The following is a 24,623-nucleotide window of genomic DNA, read 5'->3' as shown; positions in this document are numbered from 1 at the left end:
TATATATAAAAATATATATATTCTATCTTTTTATATATATATATATATATATATATATATATATATATATATATATATATATATATATATATATATATATATTTTTTTTTTTTTTTTCATTTTCATTTATTTATTTTTCTCTTGTGAGAGTAGCGACTTGCCCCTAATGACCAGTCGCCACTGGTCATTCTGACCGGGGTCATTTAGAATTGTCGGTCCTCCTCATTTTTTTCCGGTCAATGACCGGTAATAACCGACAACGGAAACTCTGCTATAAACCGGCCTAACTTTCACCGTGAACACCGAACCCCTTCTTCTTCGTACGGCTGTCAACTTCCGGAACATTCGCTAGTTAGAATTTCTCAAACAGCAGTTTCAAGTACTGGTAGCATAGAACTAAACGAAAATAGGAGGAGTCTATGGCCAAATTTCGCCATGTTCTGGGTAGGCCATCAAGTCCTAAGGAAAGTGGGGTTAAGACCGTGCCTAAAAAGACCTCATGCAGAGAAGAGACCTCTGCTGTATGAAAGGGTGGTGACCTTTGTAAAGTCTGGAAAGTGGCGGGATGTTGGTCGGGTAGACCGAGCCTTCGTGGAGAGTTGTTTGAGCCCCGAACGGTCAAGACTGGTTACTGTTGGCGCGCTGGCTGAAGCCAGCTGCCTTAGGGTGTGGAGAAATGTCAACTCGCCATTTTTGCTCAACGCAGATAGAGATCTCGCTTGGCAGGCAGTTCAGAGGTGTCTCCCTACACGAGATTTTCTGAAGAGACGGGGGTCATCTAAGAGCGCAAGATGTCCCAGGGTGGGGTGTGGTGGAGACGAGGATGTTTCGCATTTGTTGTGGTCATGTGGGGTGGCTCGGAGGGTTTGGAGCTTATTGGGGCCTTGGCTGGGTGACCTGTTTAGAGTCCCAACGGAATCAGATGTCCTGTATGGGGTTATAAAGAGTGGGGATTGTAAGGGATGGGAAAGATGGTGGGCCTTGATTAATTGCACAAAAGAGTCGATGTGGAGGTGTCGTAACCTAATGGTGTACAAGAGCCTTTTGCTTTCAGCGGAATCAATCGTTAATTTGAGCATAACCTTGGTAAAGGATTATGTGTGGAGGGACAAGGAACGATATGGAATTGTGGTATGTAAGGAACTCTGGAAAATAGAGAACACTGAGTTATGTAGAATTTTGTGTTAACATTTGAATGCGTTGACCTTGCTGTAAAATGTAACTATTTTGCTTTTTAACCTTTGAATGTGTTTTGACCATGAAACCATGTTGTAAAATGTAACTCTGTGCCTGACTTAAATAAACGCCTAAAAAATTGGTAGCATAGAACTAACGTTAGCCAAGTGGGGGCTCCATGATTGCTAAATCTAACGAGAGAGGTAAAATTGCCATTAAGGAAGGAAAGCATAGTATGCTTTGCGAGTGAGCTTCGCAGTATGCCTTGCGAAACCCAGTATGCCTTTCGAAACCCCTCGTGATTGGTCGATGAAAAGCTACCAGGAACGCCTAATGGGCGTTTTTGTGTCATGACGGAAACGCCCAAGCCTGCAGCTGGACCCTTCTCAAACCAATAGGTTTTGAGGTGTTGCTCTAACTGGGAGGACTTCACAGCTGTTGGAAGCCAGAGAAATCATTCATAGTGATGGTAAAACACTCATGCTCCCACCCACACACAAACTATAAAATCAACCACAAACATGCAATCATCACACATACCTACACATAGTTGATATACTAGATTTAAATTGACAGACATCTCCCCCCCACCCTGTAAATACTTCCACAAATGTGACGTTAATGAAAGTATGATAAATGTAAGGAAGAGTACACAGCATGACTGTAGGCATCAATTCTTTATTCAGACGTCCATTACCTCCAACATGACCTCATGAACTCTGTCTCACCACATGGAAGTACAGGCACTTTGTGTAACCATTATTTGCTCTACAATAGGAAAAAAGAACTCAAAGGTTTCTAAGTAGCAATTTGTGTGTGTGCTTAAAAATCTGTGTTGGCCAAAAATATCCTGAAAATGTACAAGGCATTTTCCATATTGTGTCCTAAAGTGTTTGCTACAGCTGTGTAATATATTTAATGTATCTAAAAATAATTTCTAAAAAAAACTACGTTAAAATACTTACATTTCAGGGTGTATACTCTATTTACATCTGGTGGACTTATTAAAATCATACCCTTGCTGTTATGATCACATTTTAAAAAGGTTGTTGTGCTAATTTAGAATCAAATCAGCTAATTAAATGCCCCAACCCATTTCTATAAATTATTTACATACACAGTATATTACGGTTTAGTTATTTGCAGTAGATTTCAGTCTGTATTTGTATAGGCTCCGGTTTTTCATGTAAGGGGCCGCCGATAAAGTTATCGTTGAATGAGAATGGATGTTACAGTGCTTCTCCTAGACAAGTAACGCAAAAGAGACATTAATACATACCCTGTACATACAGTGATGCTGCGGCACGGAATGGATACAGTGAATTTCAAAACATATGGGCGTGGGTGGATTAATGTGACTTTCCTTAGTGTTAAAATGAGAGAGAGAGAGAGAGAGAGAGAGAGAGAGAGAGAGAGAGAGAGAGAGAGAGAGAGAGAGAGAGATATATATATATATATATATAAACGAAGTCAAACCTCTGTTTTCATACAACTCATCGGTTATGATGAGTAACTCATCAGTACTTCAGTCTCCTATAAGTAACATGTCAGATTTAAAGTGCTGCCCTCTACAATAAAATAGACTTAGTCTGTACAGCAGTCTCTGATGGTACCTCACCTCCCAGTACCCCCCACCTCCCCCCCGACACACACAATTACAAACACACACAGACACATACAGTAATGGTCAATCGGGCCACCGAATGCTGGTTCTGAGAGCTGACGTGTCTTGAAGGCACGTCCTGGTTTTTGAGCACTAATGGGGGAAGACAGTGCACTTAAAGGGACATATTATACCACCAGGTGTGAGTGTGATTAGCCTTACAAGCCGTTTCGATAATCTGCCCCATATGACATCACTAGTGGGCGTGTCCACCTAGATCTGTGCTGGATAGATGAGCAACGTTTACTTCAGTCCACGGGGTAGGCTGGTCGACTGATCTATCCAGCACAGATCTAGGCTGACCACACCTGGTGGTATAATATGTCTCCTTTAACTTTGGTCCCTTTCTATGAGCGTTCTACTCTTCCTCTTTAGAAGAGAAGGAGAGTAAAAGAGTGGTTGTGGGCCAGACTGGAGCTACCTCAGGTTAGGCATCACCGCCAACTCCGGCTGCTCCAACACCTGCCCTCAGGTACGTCTGTGAAGGCCTCAGTAAGTCAAACCTCAAACCACTTTCAAGGCACCGCGGTTCAGAGTTGAACCATTTGAAAGGCACTTTACAGTAATTTTGAGGAGGAACCTACAAACTCACAAACTAAACCCCTGGCACAGAGTTTTGGTGTTGCGTTCAAGGCCTCACTCACTGACCTTAAACAAGGACACACACACACACACACGTGGTGCCCTCACTCAATCTAATCCATCACGTTGATACACCAATCTGCAAATTTGGCCATCTTGTATCGTCCTTACAGGTGAATTATTTGTGCTTGTATGAAAAACTTTCTTGCAATATCAAATCAATATTTTTTTTCTGCAAAGGATTCCACTACGTTTCTGTGGAGAGCGAAGGGAACTGAACCGCATCACAGAGTGTCTTTTAATGTACACTAACGGTTCTGTCTTCTGGCTGTTCTCAGCTGCTCTTCAAATCATTATGTTATTTCTCCTGAAGTTTGCTCTAATGTTTAAAAAGGAACAGTGATGTAGAATATTTTCTGTATAGCAGACAGACACACACACATACGCACGGACACACACACACCCCTCTTTGAGGGACTTACGTGACTGATGGAGAAGCCAAACAAAACCAAGACTCTAGCTCCCCCTGGTGGAGAGCAACGAAACAAAGACATAAACGGAAGAACGGTTCCTCAAGGCGACCGCCGCGCTGCCACAACGGCTCCGGAAAGTACAGAATACAAATAAAATGAAAATAAAATGAAAATAAAAGAGTTAAAAATGAATCTCCTATTTCGATTATTTTCGAAAAGAGATTAAAAAAACAGGCATCCGAAGGCGGTTACACATTAAAATACAGCAGAAGAGTTGAAAGCCGCACACAAGAGTTGTTTAAAATCTTGAAAATGGGTTCGGGTTATTTACGCCAAACATCTTCCTTCTTTCGACATCGTCAACACCCACTTCTGACACACACGCCCATGAGTTCTGTGTTGCCGTGGCGATGACGGGGATGAGAGGAGAGGAGGACGGGAGGCGTCTCCCCCCTCCCTCCCTCCCTCCCTCCCTCCCTAGACGGGTGAGGATGCTGCGTGGGGCGGGGCCGACAGGGACAGTGACGTCAGTAACCAGTGTAGCCTCTACCCTCCCCCCCCCCGCGGGGCGGCGTTGGCCTGGACCGTTTATAGGGTTTAAGGAGGGGGAGGGGGGGGGGGGGGGAGGAGGCTTGGGGGGGAGGGGGGTCTCAGAGCTGGGAGTCGCCCAGGCTGTGGGCCAGCTCCTCGGGGGAGTGCTTCTCCCCCCCGGCGCTCTGCCGGAAGCCCGAGGAGATCTCGTCGAAGGTGCGGCCGCGCGTCTCCGGGACCTTGAAGTACGTGAAGACGAGGAAGAAGAGCAGCAGCACCGTGAAGATGATGAAGACGTAGGGCCCACACACCATCTGGGGACGGGGGGGGGGAAGTGAGCGAGAGCGAGAGAAAAGGAATGAAAGAAAAAAAGAAAGAGAGAGAGAGGGTGGGGGAGAGAGAGGGAGAGGGAGTGAGAAAGGGAGAAAGAGAGAGAGGTTAGCTTTAGAATCTGTGCGATGAGAATTCGACCGGTCTCCCAGTGCGACCAGTGCCGGGGCCTCACCTCGACATACTGGAAGCCCATTCCCACGATGAAGTTGGCCGTCCAGTTGGAGAAGCCGGCCACGGCGAAGGCGGAGGGCCGCGGCCCCTGGGAGAAGAGCTCGGCCACGATGAACCAGGGGATGGGGCCCGGGCCGATCTCGAAGAACGCCACGAAGCCGAAGATGGCCACGATGCTGACGTACGACATCCACGGCAGCTTCTCCTGCAGGGAGGACGGAGGAGAGGAGGAGGGTCACTTCCTGTTTCAGAAGGTTCACTTCCTGTTTCAGACGTCCAGACGGGGGGGGGGGGGGGGGGGGGGGGCAATGGGGGTCAGGGGCAGCCTGGCTATTGGTAGACCAGGAGGCGGGATCAACGGGCCTAGTTCAAACGACTCTGTACGCAATTGGGTTAGTCCCTCAACCAATCAGACCAACGATCCGGAAGGCATTCGATGCAGAGAGACGGGAAAACCCGCCGATAGCACGCCAGGGAGAGAAGCCAGCTTGGCAATCGACTCCCGTAAAAGCAGACCGGAAGAAGGAACATAGGGCTGAACGATTTGGGGAAATAATCGAATTGCGATTATTTTGACCAATATTGCGATTGCGATTTAATTTGCAATTTTTATGATTTATTAAGTTCCTTATGTTGTGTACTGTTCACTAAAAAAGAAATCAATCATTCTTCAGTATGACCAACGCAACATTGGAATCAGTCAACATAAAAACGGCTCTTTCCTTTAGGCCAGGCCGATGTGTTGAGATTAACTTCTTTATTTAACTATTGAATTGTAAAATAAAAATAAATGAATCGTACTGATTTCCAGTCAGTAACGGTAACAATTACTTTTTTTTTTAATTTGTCGCAGCCTTTGCGATTTGCGTACCGCGTTCTACTACATCGCGATTTTCATTTGAATTCGATGAATCGTTCAGCCCTGCAGGAATACATGTACTGCTCCTCTCCAGACGCTGCTGCAGGGAGAGGGCTGGGGGGGTACGCAGCCTGGGTCAGGGGGGGGTACGCAGCCTGGGTCAGGGGGGGGGGTACGCAGCCTGGGTCAGGGGGGGGTACGCAGCCTGGGTCGGGGCGGGGTACGCAGCCTGGGTCGGGGCGGGGTACGCAGCCTGGGTCGGGGGGGGGTACGCAGCCTGGGTCGGGGGGGGGGTACGCAGCCTGGGTCAGGGGGCGACGCAGCCTGGGTCGGGGGGGGGGGTACGCAGCCTGGGTCGGGGCGGTCTCAGACCAACCGGGCCCCTGGGCCCCCTACAGAGCCAGCGGCGCGTGGACCCCTGACCGGTGACGACCACGGCGCGACCTGTCCGGTGTGTTCCCGGGGTCAGAGGTCAGAGCTCGCCGCGTTCCCGACCCACGCGGGGGGGGGGGGGGGGGGGGGGGGCTGCTGTCTGGGGTGACGGAGGAGCCGACGGAGGAGCCGACGGAGGAGCTCACCAGCAGGGAGAGGGCGATGGTCATCAGGACGGCAGAGAAGGCCATGCCCGCCAGGCCGATCATGTGCAGCGAGCGGCGGCCGGCGCGCTCCACCACGAACAGCTGGGGAGACACGGGGGGGTCACGTCAGACACACTGCTACACTCTACTGTCTAACCCCTACCCGAGGAGACAGGGGGGGGTCACATCAGACACACTGCTGCTGCTACACACTCTACTGTCTAACCCCTACCCGAGGAGACACGGGGGGGGTCACGTCAGACACACTGCTACACTCTGTACTGTCTAACCCCTACCCGAGGAGACAGGGGGGGGTCACATCAGACACACTGCTGCTGATACACACTCTACTGTCTAACCCCTACCCGAGGAGACAGGGGGGGGTCACGTCAGACACACTGCTACACTCTGTACTGTCTAACCCCTACCCGAGGAGACAGGGGGGGGTCACATCAGACACACTGCTACACACTCTACTGTCCAACCCCTACCTGAGGAGACAGGGGGGGGTCACGTCAGACACACTGCTACTGCTACACACTCTACTGTCTAACCCCTACCCGAGGAGACACGGGGGGGGTCACATCAGACACACTGCTACACTCTGTACTGTCTAACCCCTACCCGAGGAGACACGGGGGGGTCACATCAGACACACTGCTGCTGCTGCTACACTCTACTGTCTAACCCCTACCCGAGGAGACAGGGGGGGGTCACATCAGACACACTGCTACACTCTGTACTGTCTAACCCCTACCTTCTCCTTAACGACCAGTCTCTGTATTCACTGCCTATCCCCGCGGACATGCATCTTAATTCCCTGTGAGTCCCTTTGGATGAGTGAAATAGACTAAAGAGAAACTGAATCTAATCCCTCATCACTAATGACGAGTCACTGATTGAATTGTACATAAGGTGACATTTATTTTACTCTTGAATCTGTTTTGCTACTTTGCTGCCGGCTGATTGGCCGATGGAGGCGTCACTCACCGAGACCACGGTGAAGGCGGTGTTCACCACGCCGGCGCCGATGGTGGCGTAGACGGGCTGGGCCACGCCCGCCTTCTCAAAGATACTGGTGGAGTAGTAGAAGACCTGCAGGGGTCGGAGGTCGAGAGGTCAGAGGGTCACGTGACACGACAACATATCTGACACGCAGAACTCTTGATTCTGGTGTTAATCAAGTGGCGCGATGTGAGCGTGTGGATGGTTAAATGTGTGAATGTGTGAATGGTGAATGTGTGTATGGTGGATAATGAACGTGTGCATAGTGAACGTGTGAACGGTGAACGTGTGAGCTCGGTGGGGGGGGTCGGGGAGGGGGGGGGGACGACTCACGGCGTTGATGCCCGACAGCTGCTGGGACAGCTGCAGCACGATGGCGATGAAGATGGGCTGGCGGTACAGCGGCGAGCGGAACAGCTCGGGGATGGTCACCTTCTTCTCCCTCATCATCTGCCGGTGCTCGCTCTTCATCTCCTGCATGTCGGCGCTCACGTCCGCGGACCCCCGGAGCTTCTTCAGCACTGTGGGGGGAACGGAGGGACGAGGGTGAGTGCCTGGGTCGGTCTGTCTGCGTGTGTGTGTGTGTGAGTGTGGACATGCGTGTGTATGTGCGTGCGTGTGTGCGTACCGCTCTTGGCCTTGTTCTCCTCGTTCTTGTTGAGCAGCAGGAAGCGGGGGCTCTCTGGACAGAAGGGGAGGACGGCGCACTGCACCACGGCCGGGAAGAAGGTGAAGCCCAGCAGGAGGGGCCAGAGGGCCTTGTTCCCCATGAAGGACTCGATGCCAAACACCTGAGAGAGCGAGAGCGAGAGCGAGAGCGAGAGAGAGAGAGAGAGAGAGAGAGAGAGAGAGAGAGAGAGAGAGAGAGAGAGAGAGAGAGAAACACGTTAAGCTTGGTTGAGTTTGGACGTCATTCTCATTTTAATTTCACTTGCAGCAGAGAGCAAGATGCTTTCATTCTGTTGACCAAGTCATGAGTGGATTTGGACAGACTCCTCCGAAACCAACCCCCTCACCTCCACCACTGACCCCACCCACACCTCCGCCTCCACCCACCTGAGCCATGAGGATCCCCAGGACGATGCCCAGCTGGTGCAGCGTGCCCAGCGCCCCCCGCAGGGCTGTGGGGGCCACCTCGCCCACGTACATGGGCACGAAGCCGGTGGAGAGGCCGGAGTAGAGCCCCACCACGAAGCGGCCGATGATCAGCATCTCGTACGACTTGGCCATCTGGGAGAAGCCCATCAGCGCGGCCGAGGCGAAGGCCAGGATGTTGGCCATCAGCATGGAGTTCTTCCTGGGGAGGGACGGAGAGCACAGCGCCGTCAGGGGGGATGGACAACGTGCACCGCCTGCAATGGAGAGGACTTTTATTTTGATCTTTTTTTTTTTTGGGAGTGTCAAAGTAAAAGTCTTAAGCAAGTTTGAGTGGCCTCCACGCATTCAACATCATTGAGCCACTACATGTCACAGGCTTTTACTTTGTCAACCTGAAAACTTCAAACCTCAATGTAAATGTAACTGTAAACGTTTGCTTACCTCCCGAAGCGGTTGACGAACAGGCCGACTGAGAAGGACCCGAAGATGCCCCCGACGGAGAAGATGGCCACGGACACCGACCAGATGGTGGTGAGGGTGGTCTGGTCGATGGGCTGCTCGTTCCGTTCCGACCAGGTCTCGTTGATGAAGTTCTCGATCACCTGCGACCGACAGACATGAGACCAACGCATGAGGATCAGGGAAGGTTCTCCTGCTGATACGACCGGAAGCGGCAGTTATTTAGTACTTAGAGTTATGTGTCTTTAATGAACGAGAGCAGCGGTTCGCAAATGGGGGTACGCGTACCACTAAGGGGTCGTGCAGGGGGTATATATATTGCATGTAAATATACTGCATGTTTCCCACCAAATTGTCAGTATTTGCACCATTTTACCGTTCATGTTTACACTGCCAAATACAACGCACACACATTATTTATCTTTTTTTCTCTCAAAAATGTTTTGTGTCGATGAAGGGGTTTGCAATAATATCTTTAGAGGGGGTACTCTAGTAGAAAAAGTTTGAGAACCACTGAACTAGAGAATACTGACACGTCACTTCTTATCTCTATACGTGCTGCTGCTGCAGAACCGCTGTCGGCCAGCGGGGGGCGGTAGTGTGTGTTTACATCGGTTTCCATGACTCAGAAAGTGAAGTCGGCTCTTGCGTGCCGATGACTGTGTTGATAAACACGCAGTGGGACTACTCGTGACCGAGTCTTGTGTCTGGTTGTCATGGTGTGTGGTGACGTGGTGTATTTAAATGTTAACATTCCAACACCCCCTTCCCTGTGCTCTGATTGGCTGTCGTGGCCCACAGAGGAGGGGATTAGAGGAGAGGCCGTTGGCACGGTGATGGGGTTAGGTGTCTAAGGTATCCTCTTTCCTGCTCCGGTCTCGTGCTTTCTACCCGTGATGTCATCATGTCAGCCGCAGAGTCCAACCGGTAGACACTCCCATTACCATAGAGGTCGGTGGACTGACTCCCAGCACCATAATGGGACTGGGAGCAGAGTACCAGTGGAGTCCAATCAGTAGTCACTCCCATTACCATAGGGGTTGCTGGACTCCCAGCAGCACCAGTGGAGTCCAACTGGTAGCTACTCCCATCCCAGCAGAGGTTGGTGGACTCCAAGGCTCCAGAAGTCTACTGGTGCCAGTGGCCAACACCAGAATGCTACTGGTTGTGGTCCCAGCAGCAGAATGGTACTGGGACCAGTCACCAGGAGAATCTCATTTGAGACGCGAGACGTCTTCACATCACGGAGCCACGGCCTGGGTCACACGACACCGCCCGGGCTGGCATGTGTCCCTGGCGCCGACTCCTGCCTTCGACCACGCCCTCCCCGCGCGCTCAGCTTGCGTCCCCGGGAGATAAACACGAGGCGGCGACTCACACGCGATCGAGGCCCCGCCCCCCGGCGTCTGTGAGCCTGAGGCGCGGCGGGTTAACCAGCTAGCCGACAACTTAATGCGCCAGAGAATGGAGGGAGGAGGGCAGTTGAGGTCGGGATTTTCACTCGCCGTCAGACATGCCCTGCCTCACCCTCCAACAGAGAAATGAAACCGACGAGTGAAACCAGCCGGCGAGCAGACCGACGCTGGGTCTGCTTCTGCTTTAGAAGAGCCCCCCCCCCCCCCTGCTGGGAGCTGGGAGACCCCCACTGGGGAATCACCCTCCAGCCATTGACGCGACAGATCTTTTCATTTCCTGCTCAGACGTCGGAGGCACCGTGTGGGCCTTAGCGTGTCGTACATGTGTTTAGTATGTCTGGGTTAGGCAGACGGTTTAGTCCGGAACCCCCTCACGGCGGATTCCATAACATATTGCTCAAGGATGCCTTCAGGAGGCTGTGGGAGTCAAACCCAGTAATCCCCGTCTGCTGGGGGTTCAGCCGCTACAAATACCTCCACCATCTCACTCTCTATTCGGTTTTATGATGGCTGCTTGTTCACTATTAATTCAGATCTTGTTTTATATATATTTATTGTCACCGTCAGTGTTTCTGCAGTCGCACATTGATTTCCCTCTAGGGTGTTATGAAGTAATTTATCCAATGATCTGACCTTATTCCTCCCAGGGAGCAGAGAGGGATAGGGGGACGTGGACAGCGTTGGTGAAGACATTTCTATTTAGGACACTTAACAGACGCTTTTATCCAAAGTGACTCACAATCACGTCAACAACAATATATCGCTGTGGGTACAGTAAGGATGTTCATAGAGCCAAGTGCGATTCGCTCCCAATCGCTAGGTTAACCCAAGCGCCGTACGTAACAAAGATAGCTAGGGTAAGACACTACACGATGATAAGTACTGCGAGTAAGGGCAAGGACGTACAACGTACAATATGTGCAAAGGGGTGTGTGACTCTCTCCTCCGCCTCTGCAGAGCTGAACCAACAGCTGTCTGTGTGTGTGCTGCGGGAACAGAGGGCCCATTCAGGCTGCCAGGACACTGTGGCCCTCTCTATCTTTAACCAGGTGAGCAGACACAGAACCTACCGTGCGTTGGCAGCTTCCACCGTTCAACTGCCCGCGTCGGGGTCTATTTTGGTGGTTCAAGGCTGTAGCTGTTCCTCTGTTTGTAGTGATTATATGGGCGGTACCGTGGGTGGGATTAACATATCTGGAGAAACGACCAGTGCTTCACGTTGTGTGGCTGGTGGAGGTTTCTGGATAGTGGTGGCATGGGTTTGACAGTTAGCATGTGGGGCTGAGGAGCAGAGTCGTTTTGAGAAGTTTCGTTTGTACAGTGGATGATATCCCTCAGGGTTTATGACAGTATAAAGGGTGGGGTGGACAGTTTGAGCCGGAGGTAGGGGTTTGACAGTATAAAGGGTGGGGTTGACAGTATGAGGTGGAGGGCGGGGTTGGACAGTATAAAGGGCGGGGTTTGACAGTATAAAGGGCGGGGTTGGACAGTATAAAGGGTGGGGTTGACAGTATGAGGTGGAGCACGGGGTTGGACAGTATACGGATGGAGTTGACAGTACGAGTGTCAGGCCCCTGAAGCAGCCCATCTAATCGTCGGTCGGGCCAAGGCTGGCTCCCGTCCCGCTTATCTCAGTGGCGCTGGACATTGCTGATAACCACGGCCTGCTGCTACAGAAGGTCAAGCTTCACGTGGCCGCGTCCTGATAGTATAACGACACTACTTGTTTCTCTGTCTCCACATGAACATTATTCTCTATAGCTCCGTATGCTCATAAGAAGAAGAATCAATGGCGTTTATATTGTGTTTTCTCGGGACCCAAAGCGCTTTACGTAGCGAGTGAGTGAGTGTGTGTTTAGCAGAGGCTTTTATCCAGAGCGACTTACAGCTGTTCTCACACACACACACACACACACACACACACACGCACACACGCACACACACACCGACAGCGGAGTCACCAACGCCAGGGGACAGCCAGCTCGTCGGGAGCAGTCAGGGTGAGGTGCCTTGCTCAGGGACACCTCGACACTCAGCGAGGAGGAGCCGGGAATCGAACTAGCAACCTTCCGGTTACAAGTCAACAAGCATTGCCTCCTGAGCCGAGCCGACCCCGTGTGGAATGTGTGTGTGTGTGTGTGTGTGTGTGTGTGTGTGTGTGTGTGTGTGTGTGTGTGTGTGTGTGTGTGTGTGTGTGTGTGTGTGTGTCTCCTGGAAAATGTCCCCTTTGGCCTTCTTTGGCCTTTAAAGCAGCTGTTGGCCCCATACCCCCGGGGTCTCTGGAGCTGTGACCGGGCCCAGCGGGGGGGGGGGGGGGGGGGGGGGGGGGTATCATGGGAACGAGTCCGGGACAGGAGGCAGGGAGCCGGGCCCCCAGGGACGAGGAGGCCGGGGTCAAGTGCTCTACACTACCTTATTAGTTCAAGAAGCAGATACTTTCCCCCAGAGTTACTCACGGCCTGAGGGAGTCTGAGAGAGAGTGGTCGTTCTTCGGAGACATGTCGTTAAGGAGAGGTAGGGGGGGGGGGGGGGGGAGTCAGACACCCTGACCACGACAATGTCCCGTTTGTCCTCCATTGGTCCCTTTTAGGGCGCACGCACGCACGCACACGCACACACACACACACACACACACACACACACACACGTTGTGTAACCCCCCCCCCACCCCCAGGTCCCCATGTTGTTATCTTGGGGGGGGGGGGGGGGGGTGCTTTGAGGGTCAGTCATGCGGCTCTGATCCGTGTTTTTGGTCAAACACAATCAGCTGGGCTTAGGGCTAAAGCTCCTCTGGGTGGGGGGGGGGGGGGGGGGGGGGTCTGTCCGTTGGCATGCAGTGTCTACACAGTGCAGTATGTACACAGTTCATTACATCATCACCCAGTGGGCGTGGCCGAGCTGGGGGGACACACAACCCTGAATGTAAACACAACGTGGACGCCGAGGAGACGTTTCTGTTTAAGGTTGAAACAAACAATTAAAAAGTGGGCGCGTTGTCTTGTTTGATTGAGTTGACGGGTCGGTTTGGTCCATCAGTCTCAATGATTATGCTCACCAAACCAGTGAAAGGAAAGGTCGATTTAAATCATGTTTGCAGGATGTAAGAGTAGAACTACTACTACTGTAGTACTCTGAAAAGGCGACTGCAAAAGCATCCATGACATTAAAGGGGTGTGTGTGTGTGTGTGTGTGTGTGTGTGTGTGTGTGTGTGTGTGTGTGTGTGTGTGTGTGTGTGTGTGTGTGTGTGTGTGTGTGTGTTATTAAAAGGGCAGGCATTGCTCTGCCAACAGCAGGACTGTAGCTGTGACATGTGGATAAGGGTAGTTAGCTGGCTGAAAGCTAACTAACGAGTTAACCTGCTAGCTAACGTGAAAGGTCAGACAAGAAAAAATAAAATGAAGGAAGGAGGCGATGAGGGGAGGTAGGGCTTTGCCCTCGCCACCAGAGATGCACGGCCTTGCGGAGTGGAGCTCTCGTGTCATTGGTGCTCACTGTTGTCATAACGATGTGCAGAGTCGGGTTTCACTCAGGTGGGAGGGAACCTGAACTCATTCGGTTACCATGGCAACCAGCACCCCACCTCATACCTTACCTTGTATTGATTATAGTATGATAACCGTCTCCCTGAGATCAAAATTGTATCTTTAGTGTCAGCATTATTAACGTCTTTTTGGGTCAAAGTTTACCCACTTTTATAGATACTATCATCAATGTTTTTATAATTGTGATTATATTAGTTATATCATTATAATTGTTATCAGCCAAGCTTATATTTACGCTATAAATAATAATAATATATTTTTAAGCAGACAAATCCAAAAAAATATTTTATAGAATAAAATTTGGAAAAATTAACAATAAAAGTCAGATGATGAAATCAGGAAACTGGTCTGCCCTCTGAACAGAGTCACCTCAGATCTTATCGTCTCCTTAACCGGTTATACGCTGTTCATAAAACCAGCCCGGAGAGTTCCTGGTAACCTTAACAGATAGGACTGCTGCCAGGACGCCGCCTGCCGCCTACTTCCTTTCAGCACCTCGTAGGCAGCGCTGGCCGCAGCCACAGCACACCTACTGGTCACCGATCGTACTGCACACCCACGCAGATGTACCATCGACGACTCTTTCAGTCCAGAACCCAGATCTTGTGTGTTCGGGGAGGAGCTTGCCTTGTGTGCAAGGGGAGGAGCCTTGTGTGTTTGCGTTAGTCAGCTGAGCTCCCAGTGACATCGTCATGTTTTAATTGTTTTCTCACGGGACTTAGCTTCAGAATATGCAAATGTAGACGAAGACCAGTGTTGATGTTTTAGTGGGAACATTAACCACCGTCAACTGGCCTGGGTTCGGCTATATTTTGACCCGCTTTAACTAATCTACTCATGTGTTAACAAAACGTGTTCCTGTTAATTTATTTGTGTTTATTTTTGGACGGCGTAACGTAGATATTACAGATTGAAACCTGTACTCTCCCGCAGTGCCCAAAACCCGGTACCGGATCACAGTGTAAATGATCCGGGATCAGGACCGGACTCTGTGCTGGGCCGGTCGGTTTTCCCTGGACTCACCTTCTGAGGGGCGTTGATGACGCCAGTGTTGTAGCCGAACTGGAGAGAGCCAATCACAGCGGCTCCCACGGCCAGCATCAGCTGGAAGGTCACTTTCTTTAAGGGGAGAGAGAGAGAGCGAGAGCGAGAAAGAGCGAGAGAGAGAGCGAGGGATCATCAGTTGAGTGATTCCGACCCAGGTGCATGTAAAGCTTCACATTTTCCTAGAGGAGGCGACTGAAACATTGAGTGTCGTGTGTTGGCGATGACTGGTCGGCAGTGGCAGTCATTTGCTCGCTGTCACCACTCAGCAGCGGGTATTCAGTCAGCGTTCGGGGGCTGGAAGGGGCAGCCCCGTGTGATGCTGTAGGGTAGGAGAGCACATGGCTCTGCTGCATTCTCACAGAGCCATTCCTGTTTGCCATGAATGTAAACACACAAGCCGTGTCTGAGTCACATTGAGACATCAGTTACACAGCGACAAGGTCACTAACATAGCAGACACAAGGTCACTAACATAGCAGACATATCTGTCCTCTTAATATCCGCACTTAAGGGAAAGGCTAGTGGAAAGAGATGACTCGCAGAGTATTTAAAAAATGTTGCCTCATTCCGTCGACTTATTTGACCTATTTTAAGGTCAAAGAACTATTATCTGTTTTTTTGTGTAGTTTCACAGAAGCAACATCAAAAGCAAATTTTTTTTGCTTCCTCTCCACTTACTGAAAGTGTAGTTTGTGGTAATTCCAACCGTGTGCTTTTTTTTAAAACAGTGGTGTAGCATATGGGCTGGCAGTCTGCTACCGACCGGTACAGATTACATGCTACGCAGCAGGGAGAAGCACGGGTTTAAAGCCAATTAGAGAAGGGCATGCTTTGGAGCGATAATGATAATAGGATGGTGTTAAGCCAATTGGAGAAGGGTGTGGTTTTAAGCCAATCGGCTAATAGTGTGGTCTTAACCCAGGAAGAGAGCAGGATGTTTTTAAGTTAATTAGGGTAGCAGTGTGGTGATAGGACACACTGGGACGGTTTTAACCCAATGAGATACAAGTCTGGTTTTAGGCCAATCCGATTGGTCTCTCATTGGGTTAAAACCATCCTATTAACACTTCCTTCCACAGTGTCCCCGGTTGTTCATCCACCAGCGCTGGAGGAGGGAGAGGATTGGGTGTGTACGGGCCCACCCCGCTGCCAGACTGGGTTTGTTATGGTCAGAGAGGCTAACGCATGACTGAGCAATACCATTCATCCGCATAGCAGGGAAGCTAACACTCGCGGCTATGTAAACATACACAGAAACACGTGTTTGTGTGTGCAGTCACACACACACACACACACACACACACACACACACACACACACACACACACACACACACACACACACACACACACACACACACACACACACACACACACACACACACACACACACACACACACACACATTTCTCTGCATGGCTAACACGCCTTGTTTTTTTTTTATTATTGATTTCCTTGAGCCAATCCGACCCGGACAGTGTCCCACGACATTACCCCTAACAACAAGACAATGGACAACGGCGCATTCTTGAGATGCAGAGTCGGACCTGATTTTGGTGGACGTCCAAAGCCCTCAGAGATCACACTGTCGACATTCCTTCAGTATTGTTCACATTACAGCTCCGAGGGACTAGACTGACCCTGACATGCGAGAGGGAAACACGCACAAACTCTAAGGTTCTGCCGTCGCTGACAAACTTCCTCCTATCAGAAACCCCCGGCCTATGACGGGGCGGGCGAAGGCCTCGCTGGGAGTCACTGGGCTGGCCTGCGGCTGTAAGGCAGCGACTAAATATAGCGTACGCCGTGAGTGTGACAGGAAGAATTCCTCTGCGGACACTGGGATGTTCAGGGGGAGCGCCCACGGGCAGGGAACCAGTTCTGTCATATGTGTGCAGCGGCCTGAACTACAACAGGTTCTCTACACCAAGAGCTCGAAACACAGAGGAGCCGGACCTAAGGTCTGCCCTGAGTCACCGACACGTCATCTCTGAACACACATACAGGAAATACACATTTGCATATAGACCCATGCAAATAGACACCAGTAAAACACACACACACACACACACACACACACACACACAGATACACACATGACACACACAGTCAGACACAGAGTTTGCCTTTTCCTGGACCTTTAGCCCTGTGTGTGTGGAGTCACGTTAACAAGCACAGCCCTACCCCATTCCACCCCTACAACCGCATCCCAAATGACTCGTTCCTCCCACATAACTGAAAAAACTGGGACTCCAAACTTTACAAGTTAATTTCGTTATCCGTGGGTTTTGGTTATGTCCGTCCAAACTGACACTGCAGGTTCTGTTTGGTGATGCCTTTTCTCTCCGAGGGCGGAAGATTCTAAAAAGCTGTCCCAAATTCAACATGGCGGGCAAACATCGACACGTGTTCCAGCGGCACATTGTGGGTGTCCGACAACGTGGTGCCAATGTGACCCACAAACGGGGAAACCGTAAACCTACATATGTGGAAACCAAACACACACACACACACACACGCACACACCTTCCTATCAATACCCAACTAACAAACTATTTCACCTGAGGGTTTAACAGTCAGAAGAAGAGAAGACATTTACAGTCATTCGTTACACTCCATCATAGTGAGCGTGTAATTGCTAGCTGTTATGCTAACACCCGCAAAGCTTTAATTCCTTTGAAAACACTGCTGGGAACTAAGGCCTGGTACAATGGTTGATGGTGATAATAACCACCATCAACTTAACCGGACTCCCCCTCCCTTTATTTGGAAGCATCAGCTGCAGTTCCCAGTGTTTACATTTCAGAGTGTAAACTTCCTGTTGACAAAATAAAAATGGTCACTTCTAGTCCCCACAGCCGAACCACACAGGGCCGAGGGCCTCAGCGACACAAGCGTCTACTCTTACATCATAAATAAACAAAGCTGCATAGGCAGGCGGAGAGACCAAAAAAGGGTAGCTTCGAAAGCTCGGCGACGACTTGTTTTGGTCCAACCCTGGCCATTGAAACCCCGCTGGCGTTTTCAGCTGAAGTCTTTCTTTGTGAGACATGCAAATTAACACACGCAAATGTATCTGCTGACAGACCAGGGGCCATAACATGGGCAGCTGGCCCTGTTATGGTGTGTGTCCGTGTGTCTGGGTTTGTGTGTGTCGATTTCAGCCAAGTCACCATGATTAGGCTTAAATACTCCGGCGTTTACTGCTGGTTGCATCATCGTTCGGCCTAGTTCTGAGTCATGCTTCCACAGAAAAACCACAGATAGGTGTTCTACCAAACATCAGTCTAAAAACCAGTGCATTCTGTGAAATCTTCATCTTATAAGGGCGTAGGGTCTTCATAACAGGAAGGAAGAGGAAGACTGTTCCCCATCACAAAACAAACGCGTTGTACACCTATTGTATGTTGTACGTCCTGGCCCTTACGAATAGTACTACTTAGCATTGTGCATCATCTTATCCTAGCTATCTTGTTGTTTACGGGAATGGGTTAACCTAGCAATTGTTAGTGCTTGGCACTTGGTTCTATGAACATCCTTTCTGTAACGACAGCGATATATTGTAGTTTCTCCTTCTTCTGACAAATGTCCGTGATAAAAGCGTCTGCTAAATGCGGCCAAATGTAAATCTAATGTCATTCAAGCGAATGTATCGCAATTTAAATTGTGTTAGGTTTCGGTAACAATTCATCGCTAACAAGGTAAATATTTAAGCTCATCGTGCTGATTGCAGATCAGCCAAACATGAGGTTGAGCTAGAGTCAACAGCCTGGAATCCTGGATCCCTTTGAAGATAAGACAAGATAAGACCTTAAAAAATGTTTAAACATTGTTTGTTAGCTTTAATTTTCTTTGACATTATCTATCATGATACCAGAAACAAATGATTATAACTATTTTAAAGAAGCTAAATGATTAGCTTCTGGTTGTCCAGGTGTTTACTCTTTGAGGGAGGGAGCTACATCCTGAGGACGCCATAAATTGACAATCATTCAACTTTGGAGTGCGAGGCCGTCTACCCATCCTGCTGCTGGTATTTCCTCCTGGCCTCGCCCAACGTAGCCAGCCCTGCTCTTGTCTACTGAACGTCCGGTTAGCCTCCACCAACCGGCCCGAGTCCCTGAGACCTTAGCATGAGTGTAGCTCTGTCGGTAGCGTGCTACCATGTGTAAACAAAAACACACCCAGCCTGGTCGCCTTGTCAACACACGGTCAAAGTGGCCATGGTGATAACGGAGCCCCAGGTCAGCTCGGGAGAGAGAGGAACCACAGCTTAACGAGGAAGCCCTGAGGTTGACGACAAGAGAATGTGTCCACCGTGTGCTTCACTTCTCAAAACCATTCCCCAGAGGTTGCAACATCCTCACTTTAACACAAGCTGAACTTTTGTCGTGTAGATGTAGACATTGAGGCCACGTATGACTGATTAACTATTGGAAAACGGAAGCCAGCATAAACCAATTCCAGAGCAGGGGTCAGCCTGTCATGTCTCAAGACAATTAACGACCGAATGAGAGTGTAGCATCCAGAGTGTAGCATAAAGGCATCTAACTATTATTGAGAGAGGGTAGGGCCGGACATCGGCGTCGAGCCTTCAGTGAGTCACTGAAGAACCTGACCAACCAGAGGGAAGGGTGCTGGAAACGTTCCAGCAGGCTGTTCTCTGGAAATTTCCACTGGAACTGAGACCACGGCCGCGGGCGGCGCAGGTTTGACAGTATCCCGGAGAGCAGGATGACCTCCCTGAGTATGACACCGTCAGGGTGGTGTTCCTGAACCCGGAGCTTCAGGAACACCACCTTGCCTCCACGCTGCTGTTCTGCTGGAGGGCGTCCCACCTGGTTGTAGAACGTAAGGTTGTTGGGAAGACTTATGTTTGACCGCTACAGTATATGCTATACAGCGCTTTTCTAACCAGCGGCCACTGAAAGCGCTTTACAATATTGCCTAACATTCCCCCATTCATGCGAACGTTCAGACAAAGACGGCGGTGGCAACCGTGCAAGGCGACTGCCAGCTCGTCTGGAGCAGTGAGGGTGAGGTGCCTTGCTCAGGGAAACATCGACACTCCGGGGATCGAACTAGCAACCTTACAACAAGTCAACAAGTCCTGCTCTACGTCCTGAGCCGGTCACTGCCGCCCGGGTCAAATTCACTTTCGTTCAGATGTTCAATGTCAACTTTACTTGGATTACCAGTGAACTTTAATCGCCATACCAAATCACAAAACTGGTTCCCAGCACCCTCAGGCCAGTCACTCGAGTTGTCACGGTAACCAAAACCAAACCCCAGAGGGCGAAGACAGAGACCTTTTGAAAAGACTCCTTCTGGCAGTCAGCCGGCGAGATTAATGATGACAGGGTAATGTGCAATGAAATATATGATCGACACCGTCGCGGCAAAATGGAAGATATTAGAAAGCATGAAGGCCACAAATGTGACAGTTGGTTCGGTACATAATGTTCTGAGCACGGTCCGTCGCCCTGGATCAACCAGGGAATGAACCCGGGCTATTCTCGGTACCAGCAGAGGAGGGGGCCACAGACCCGAGTCCCCCCCCCCCCTCCTCCGTCTGACACCAGGGTGGTGTGCTGGCCTGCTCCAGCCCCCCCCCCCCTGCCCGGGCGCCGTGGGCTACGCTACGAGGTCCGGATCACGTACCTGAGGAGATTCACCTCCCATTCACTGGGATCAGCTTACACAGCGTTGGTCTGTTACCGCCCTCCACTGGGGCTCCCCTCACCCCGCCTCACCCCCTGCCTGCCTCACCCCTCACCCCGCCTCACCCCCAGCCTGCCTCACCCCCAGCCTGCCTCACCCTTACCCTGCCTCACCCTTACCCTGCCCTCACCCTAACTTACCTGGAAGAAAATCGTAAAACTATCGTAAAACACAATCGTAAAACTATTAGTATATAAACGTACAGTTCTGTGTCGTTTAATCTTCATGCATTAACTTATTGAGTTATGTAACAAGTTATTGAAGGGAAATGTTGGAGCTGTACTTAATTCTTTAACAATGGGGCATTGAGCGGGTATCAGTGGATTCTGTCGTTCATAACGTAACTCGGTGGAGCCATGCTGTCTACTGTTATGGAGTCTAGAAGATCTGCTAGTTTAATGTACTTTACAATGACAACAACACTAACTCAACCCAACACGACTGACTGAACACAACACGACTAACTCAACACAACAAGACTAAATGAACTCAACACAACAAGACTAACTCAACACAACAGGACTAACTCAACACAACAACACTAACTGAACTCAACTCAACAACACTAACTCAACACAACAACACTAAGTGAACACAGGCCTTCCAAAACAAAGTCTAAACGAGTCTCTAATCCCAGAGCCTCCGTGTTATCCAGCTTCTGGGTCCACGTGAGATCAGCTTTGCTCTCCGTAAGTCCAGTGTGCATAACACCATTCAGTTCCTCAAGTAGGCCGCGAATTAGGCTTTGGCAACTGGGGCCGTTGCCAATTTCAAATTAAAAGCTCTCGTCCAATCTGGTAATCCGGCTCTGTACGAGAGCGGCTCTCATTAGGACTCATTAGGACCCGATCCGACAGACTGGAGGGCAGCGGAGGGGAGGCTGCTCATGCTTGAGAACAGCCCGACCACGGAGCCGCTAAATGGTAAATGGACTGCATTTATACGGCGCCTTTCTAACCAGCGGCCGCTCAAAGCACTTTACAATATTGCCTAACATTCACCCCTTCATGCACACATTCACGCACCCATGGCGGAGTCACCCATGCGAGGCGACAGCCAGCTCGTCAGGCGACGTCAGGTTGAGGTGTCTCGCTCAGGGACACCTCGACGCTCCGCTAGGAGGAGCCGGGGGATTGAACTAGCAACCTTCCGGTTACCGACCAGCACGCTCTACCTCCTGAGCCACGTGATGCTCTTGGAGGACTCCGACCAGGCCTGTGAAGCGACGGAGCAGTCTGTTTGCTCAGAGCATGTAAATCACCACAACACCTACCGCTGTGATGACGCTAGATCGCCCCACTGTTGGCCCAAGCATCACCATCTTTACTCAACTCTACGTCACGGAAAAACAGGAGCCCAGAGCCGTGAGGTCCGGGATCCCGACAAAGCCCATTGTGGAGAAGGAGCGCTTTAAGGAGCGGAGCTATGCCAGATTATCGCTGGTCAGCAGCAGCCTCTGATGCAGTGTGGAGGGGGAATGTTTCAGTGCTGCTGAGCTGCAGGCATGAGTTTTTAAAAAGCCTGGCGCAGCAGCTGGGAGCCATCAGCACACACACCTGTCAACCTTCCACCACCTGTATATGCAAATCGTGAACAACTGAAACTCACCTTTTGAGAACAATTAGAGCGTAGACAGGCTGTCGGTTGGAATGTATCGAACAAAGCATTTTCAAAGCGTGCGTTCGCCAGCCCTCAGGCCAGGAGAAACCTTGGCCCTCCCCCAGGGGGGGCCAAGGTTTTTAGTTTTGCTTTGTCATTACTACGAATTAATAATTAAGGCGTACCATATTTGCTGAATTTGTTCAACGTTATATCTGTTGATTGTTGCTCATCAATAAAGTTAAAGACCAGAAACAGACCAAACTAACAAACTCTGTCAGCCCATTTCAATCACCTACATCACTAAAATACTAATAATAATCATTACACTACAATATTAATGACAATGCTTCTGAATCACAAAAGCGTCACACCAGCTTAGAGGAAAGTATTTGTGGTTCTGCGTTGCAATGAGCAACGCTGACGAGAATGTGGGCCTGAGTCGGACGATGACCACGGCTTGGTCGTGGTCAAACCTCAGCCTGAAACCCTCGCTGGCCGCGCCAGATCAACCCTAACCCTAACAACACCAGTGACCTCTGACCTCCTCTGACCCTCTGGCCACGACAGGAGAACCGGTCAGATGGTCAGACAGACTGCTGCTCCCACTGCAGGCGGACGAGGCTGAGACTGTAGGAATTCAAAGGGGTCAAGTTGGTGACCTCTACGCGGAACAGGCCTATTCAGGCTACTGGTTCTCTCCCAGTGTCACACTGGGCTCGAAACATCTGCTGGGCCGCGGCCACGGAGGGGAACAGACGAGCAGGTCGTCACGTAAACCAAACCACAAAGCCTTATATGGAACAGCCAATAGCATACAGTTGGAGGTTTTATATTATAGGATATCTTTGTTTTCAGAGTATAGTATATGATAGCTACATACTTTGTTTAGAAAGATGTGTGTATTTAGTTGTATAAGGAAAAGATAGGTAATAAAGCGATTTATATTATAGGCATCGTTTGCGTTTTATATTATTTGAAGACATGATTTGTACAGTAATGTACATTATTTGTGACGGATTCTTAATCTATGTCTAATTATCTATTTTATCTGATAATATAAATGCCTACCTGTGTCCTTTTATCATTAATTATAATAATATATATGTGATCATATAATAATTATACTATTCATACAATTGAACGAATTAATATGTGTTATTTTAATTGATTGTCTTTAAAGATTATATGCATAAAGTGATATTAATGCCGTTGTTATCGTTGTAATTTTAATTAATAATATACAGCTATTAACGTTATTATTGTGATTAGGTATCATGGAAAAACGAATAGCCAATAAGCCTAACGATGAGCAGATATTAATATAACTTAATATAACTCAATATAACTTCGATATGACCTCGTTGGAGGAACTCGTTGGATTACATTCGCAGTAGTTTAGTCACCTCATTGTTCAACACAATCCAGGATTTCTAAGGCATCAACCTTAGGGTCCAGCACACACACACACACACACACACACACACACACACACACACACACACACACACACACACACACACACACACACACACACACACACACACACACACACACACACAGAGCAACATGACGGCTGTGGAAGGATGAGGATCAGGATGAGGAGGACGCTGTGATGTGATGTGATGTGATGTGATGTGATGTGATGTGATGTTGTGGCTCTTTTAACGCCATGTGCGTATGGGATTACCTTTCCCTCCGCCATCTCTGCCGTTTGTCACGTCGCTCCTCTTGTCTTGTCGTCGCGTTAAGTTACTCTGAGTTCCCCGACTGGCTCTTCAGTAGAGTAGGACTATCGCATGGTCTTACTTCTTCACAAAGTTAACCGAAACAACTCCCGCTTTTCAAATGAAAGGTCTTCCCTCATACACATCTTCCCAATGTACTGCTCTCTCTCCGGCCAGAGTCACTCCTACATGTTAAGATGAGCGTGATGCAATAGGGCGGGCTTACAGCTGCCCCGCCCTGTGCATTTCAACCAATCAGAACGGCTTTGGTCGAGTCCCTTGCCAACTCGGCTACTACAGCGACACACACACACACACACACACACACACACACACACACACACACACACACACACACACACACACACACACACACACACACACACACACACACACACACACACACACGCTAACACGCGCACACACACACACACACACACACACACACACACACACACACACACACACACACACACACACACACACACACACACACACACACACACACACACACACACACACACACACACACACACACACACCCGACAGTTATCTCAGTTCATCCTGTTATAATATATATAACCCCAATTATAAAACGTTGCATTGCACAACGTCACTTATTCCCTGTAATTATGGATTTACGT

The 24,623-nt window shown here is 49.7% G+C and overlaps 1 protein-coding gene across 1 annotated transcript; it reads right to left on the bottom strand.

The window, feature by feature from the left end:
- Nucleotides 1–1,834: 1,834 nt before the first annotated feature.
- Nucleotides 1,835–24,181, bottom strand: LOC115557022 (solute carrier family 2, facilitated glucose transporter member 1). Its single transcript, XM_030374557.1, has 10 exons — nt 23,943–24,181; nt 14,910–15,005; nt 8,911–9,071; nt 8,428–8,668; nt 8,000–8,162; nt 7,705–7,892; nt 7,357–7,461; nt 6,367–6,468; nt 4,931–5,134; nt 1,835–4,739 (listed from the first exon to the last, which is right to left on the bottom strand). Exons 1-10 carry the CDS (start codon nt 23,955–23,957, stop codon nt 4,545–4,547), a joined length of 1,470 nt encoding a protein of 489 aa, XP_030230417.1. The 5' UTR covers nt 23,958–24,181; the 3' UTR covers nt 1,835–4,544.
- Between the last annotated feature and the right edge of the window lie 442 nt (nt 24,182–24,623).

This window comes from Gadus morhua, chromosome 13, assembly GCF_902167405.1.
Source record: "Gadus morhua chromosome 13, gadMor3.0, whole genome shotgun sequence".
Taxonomy (NCBI): domain Eukaryota; kingdom Metazoa; phylum Chordata; class Actinopteri; order Gadiformes; family Gadidae; genus Gadus; species Gadus morhua.
The sequence above is the reverse complement of the archived record's forward strand: the minus strand, read 5'-3'. Positions and strand labels throughout refer to the sequence as shown.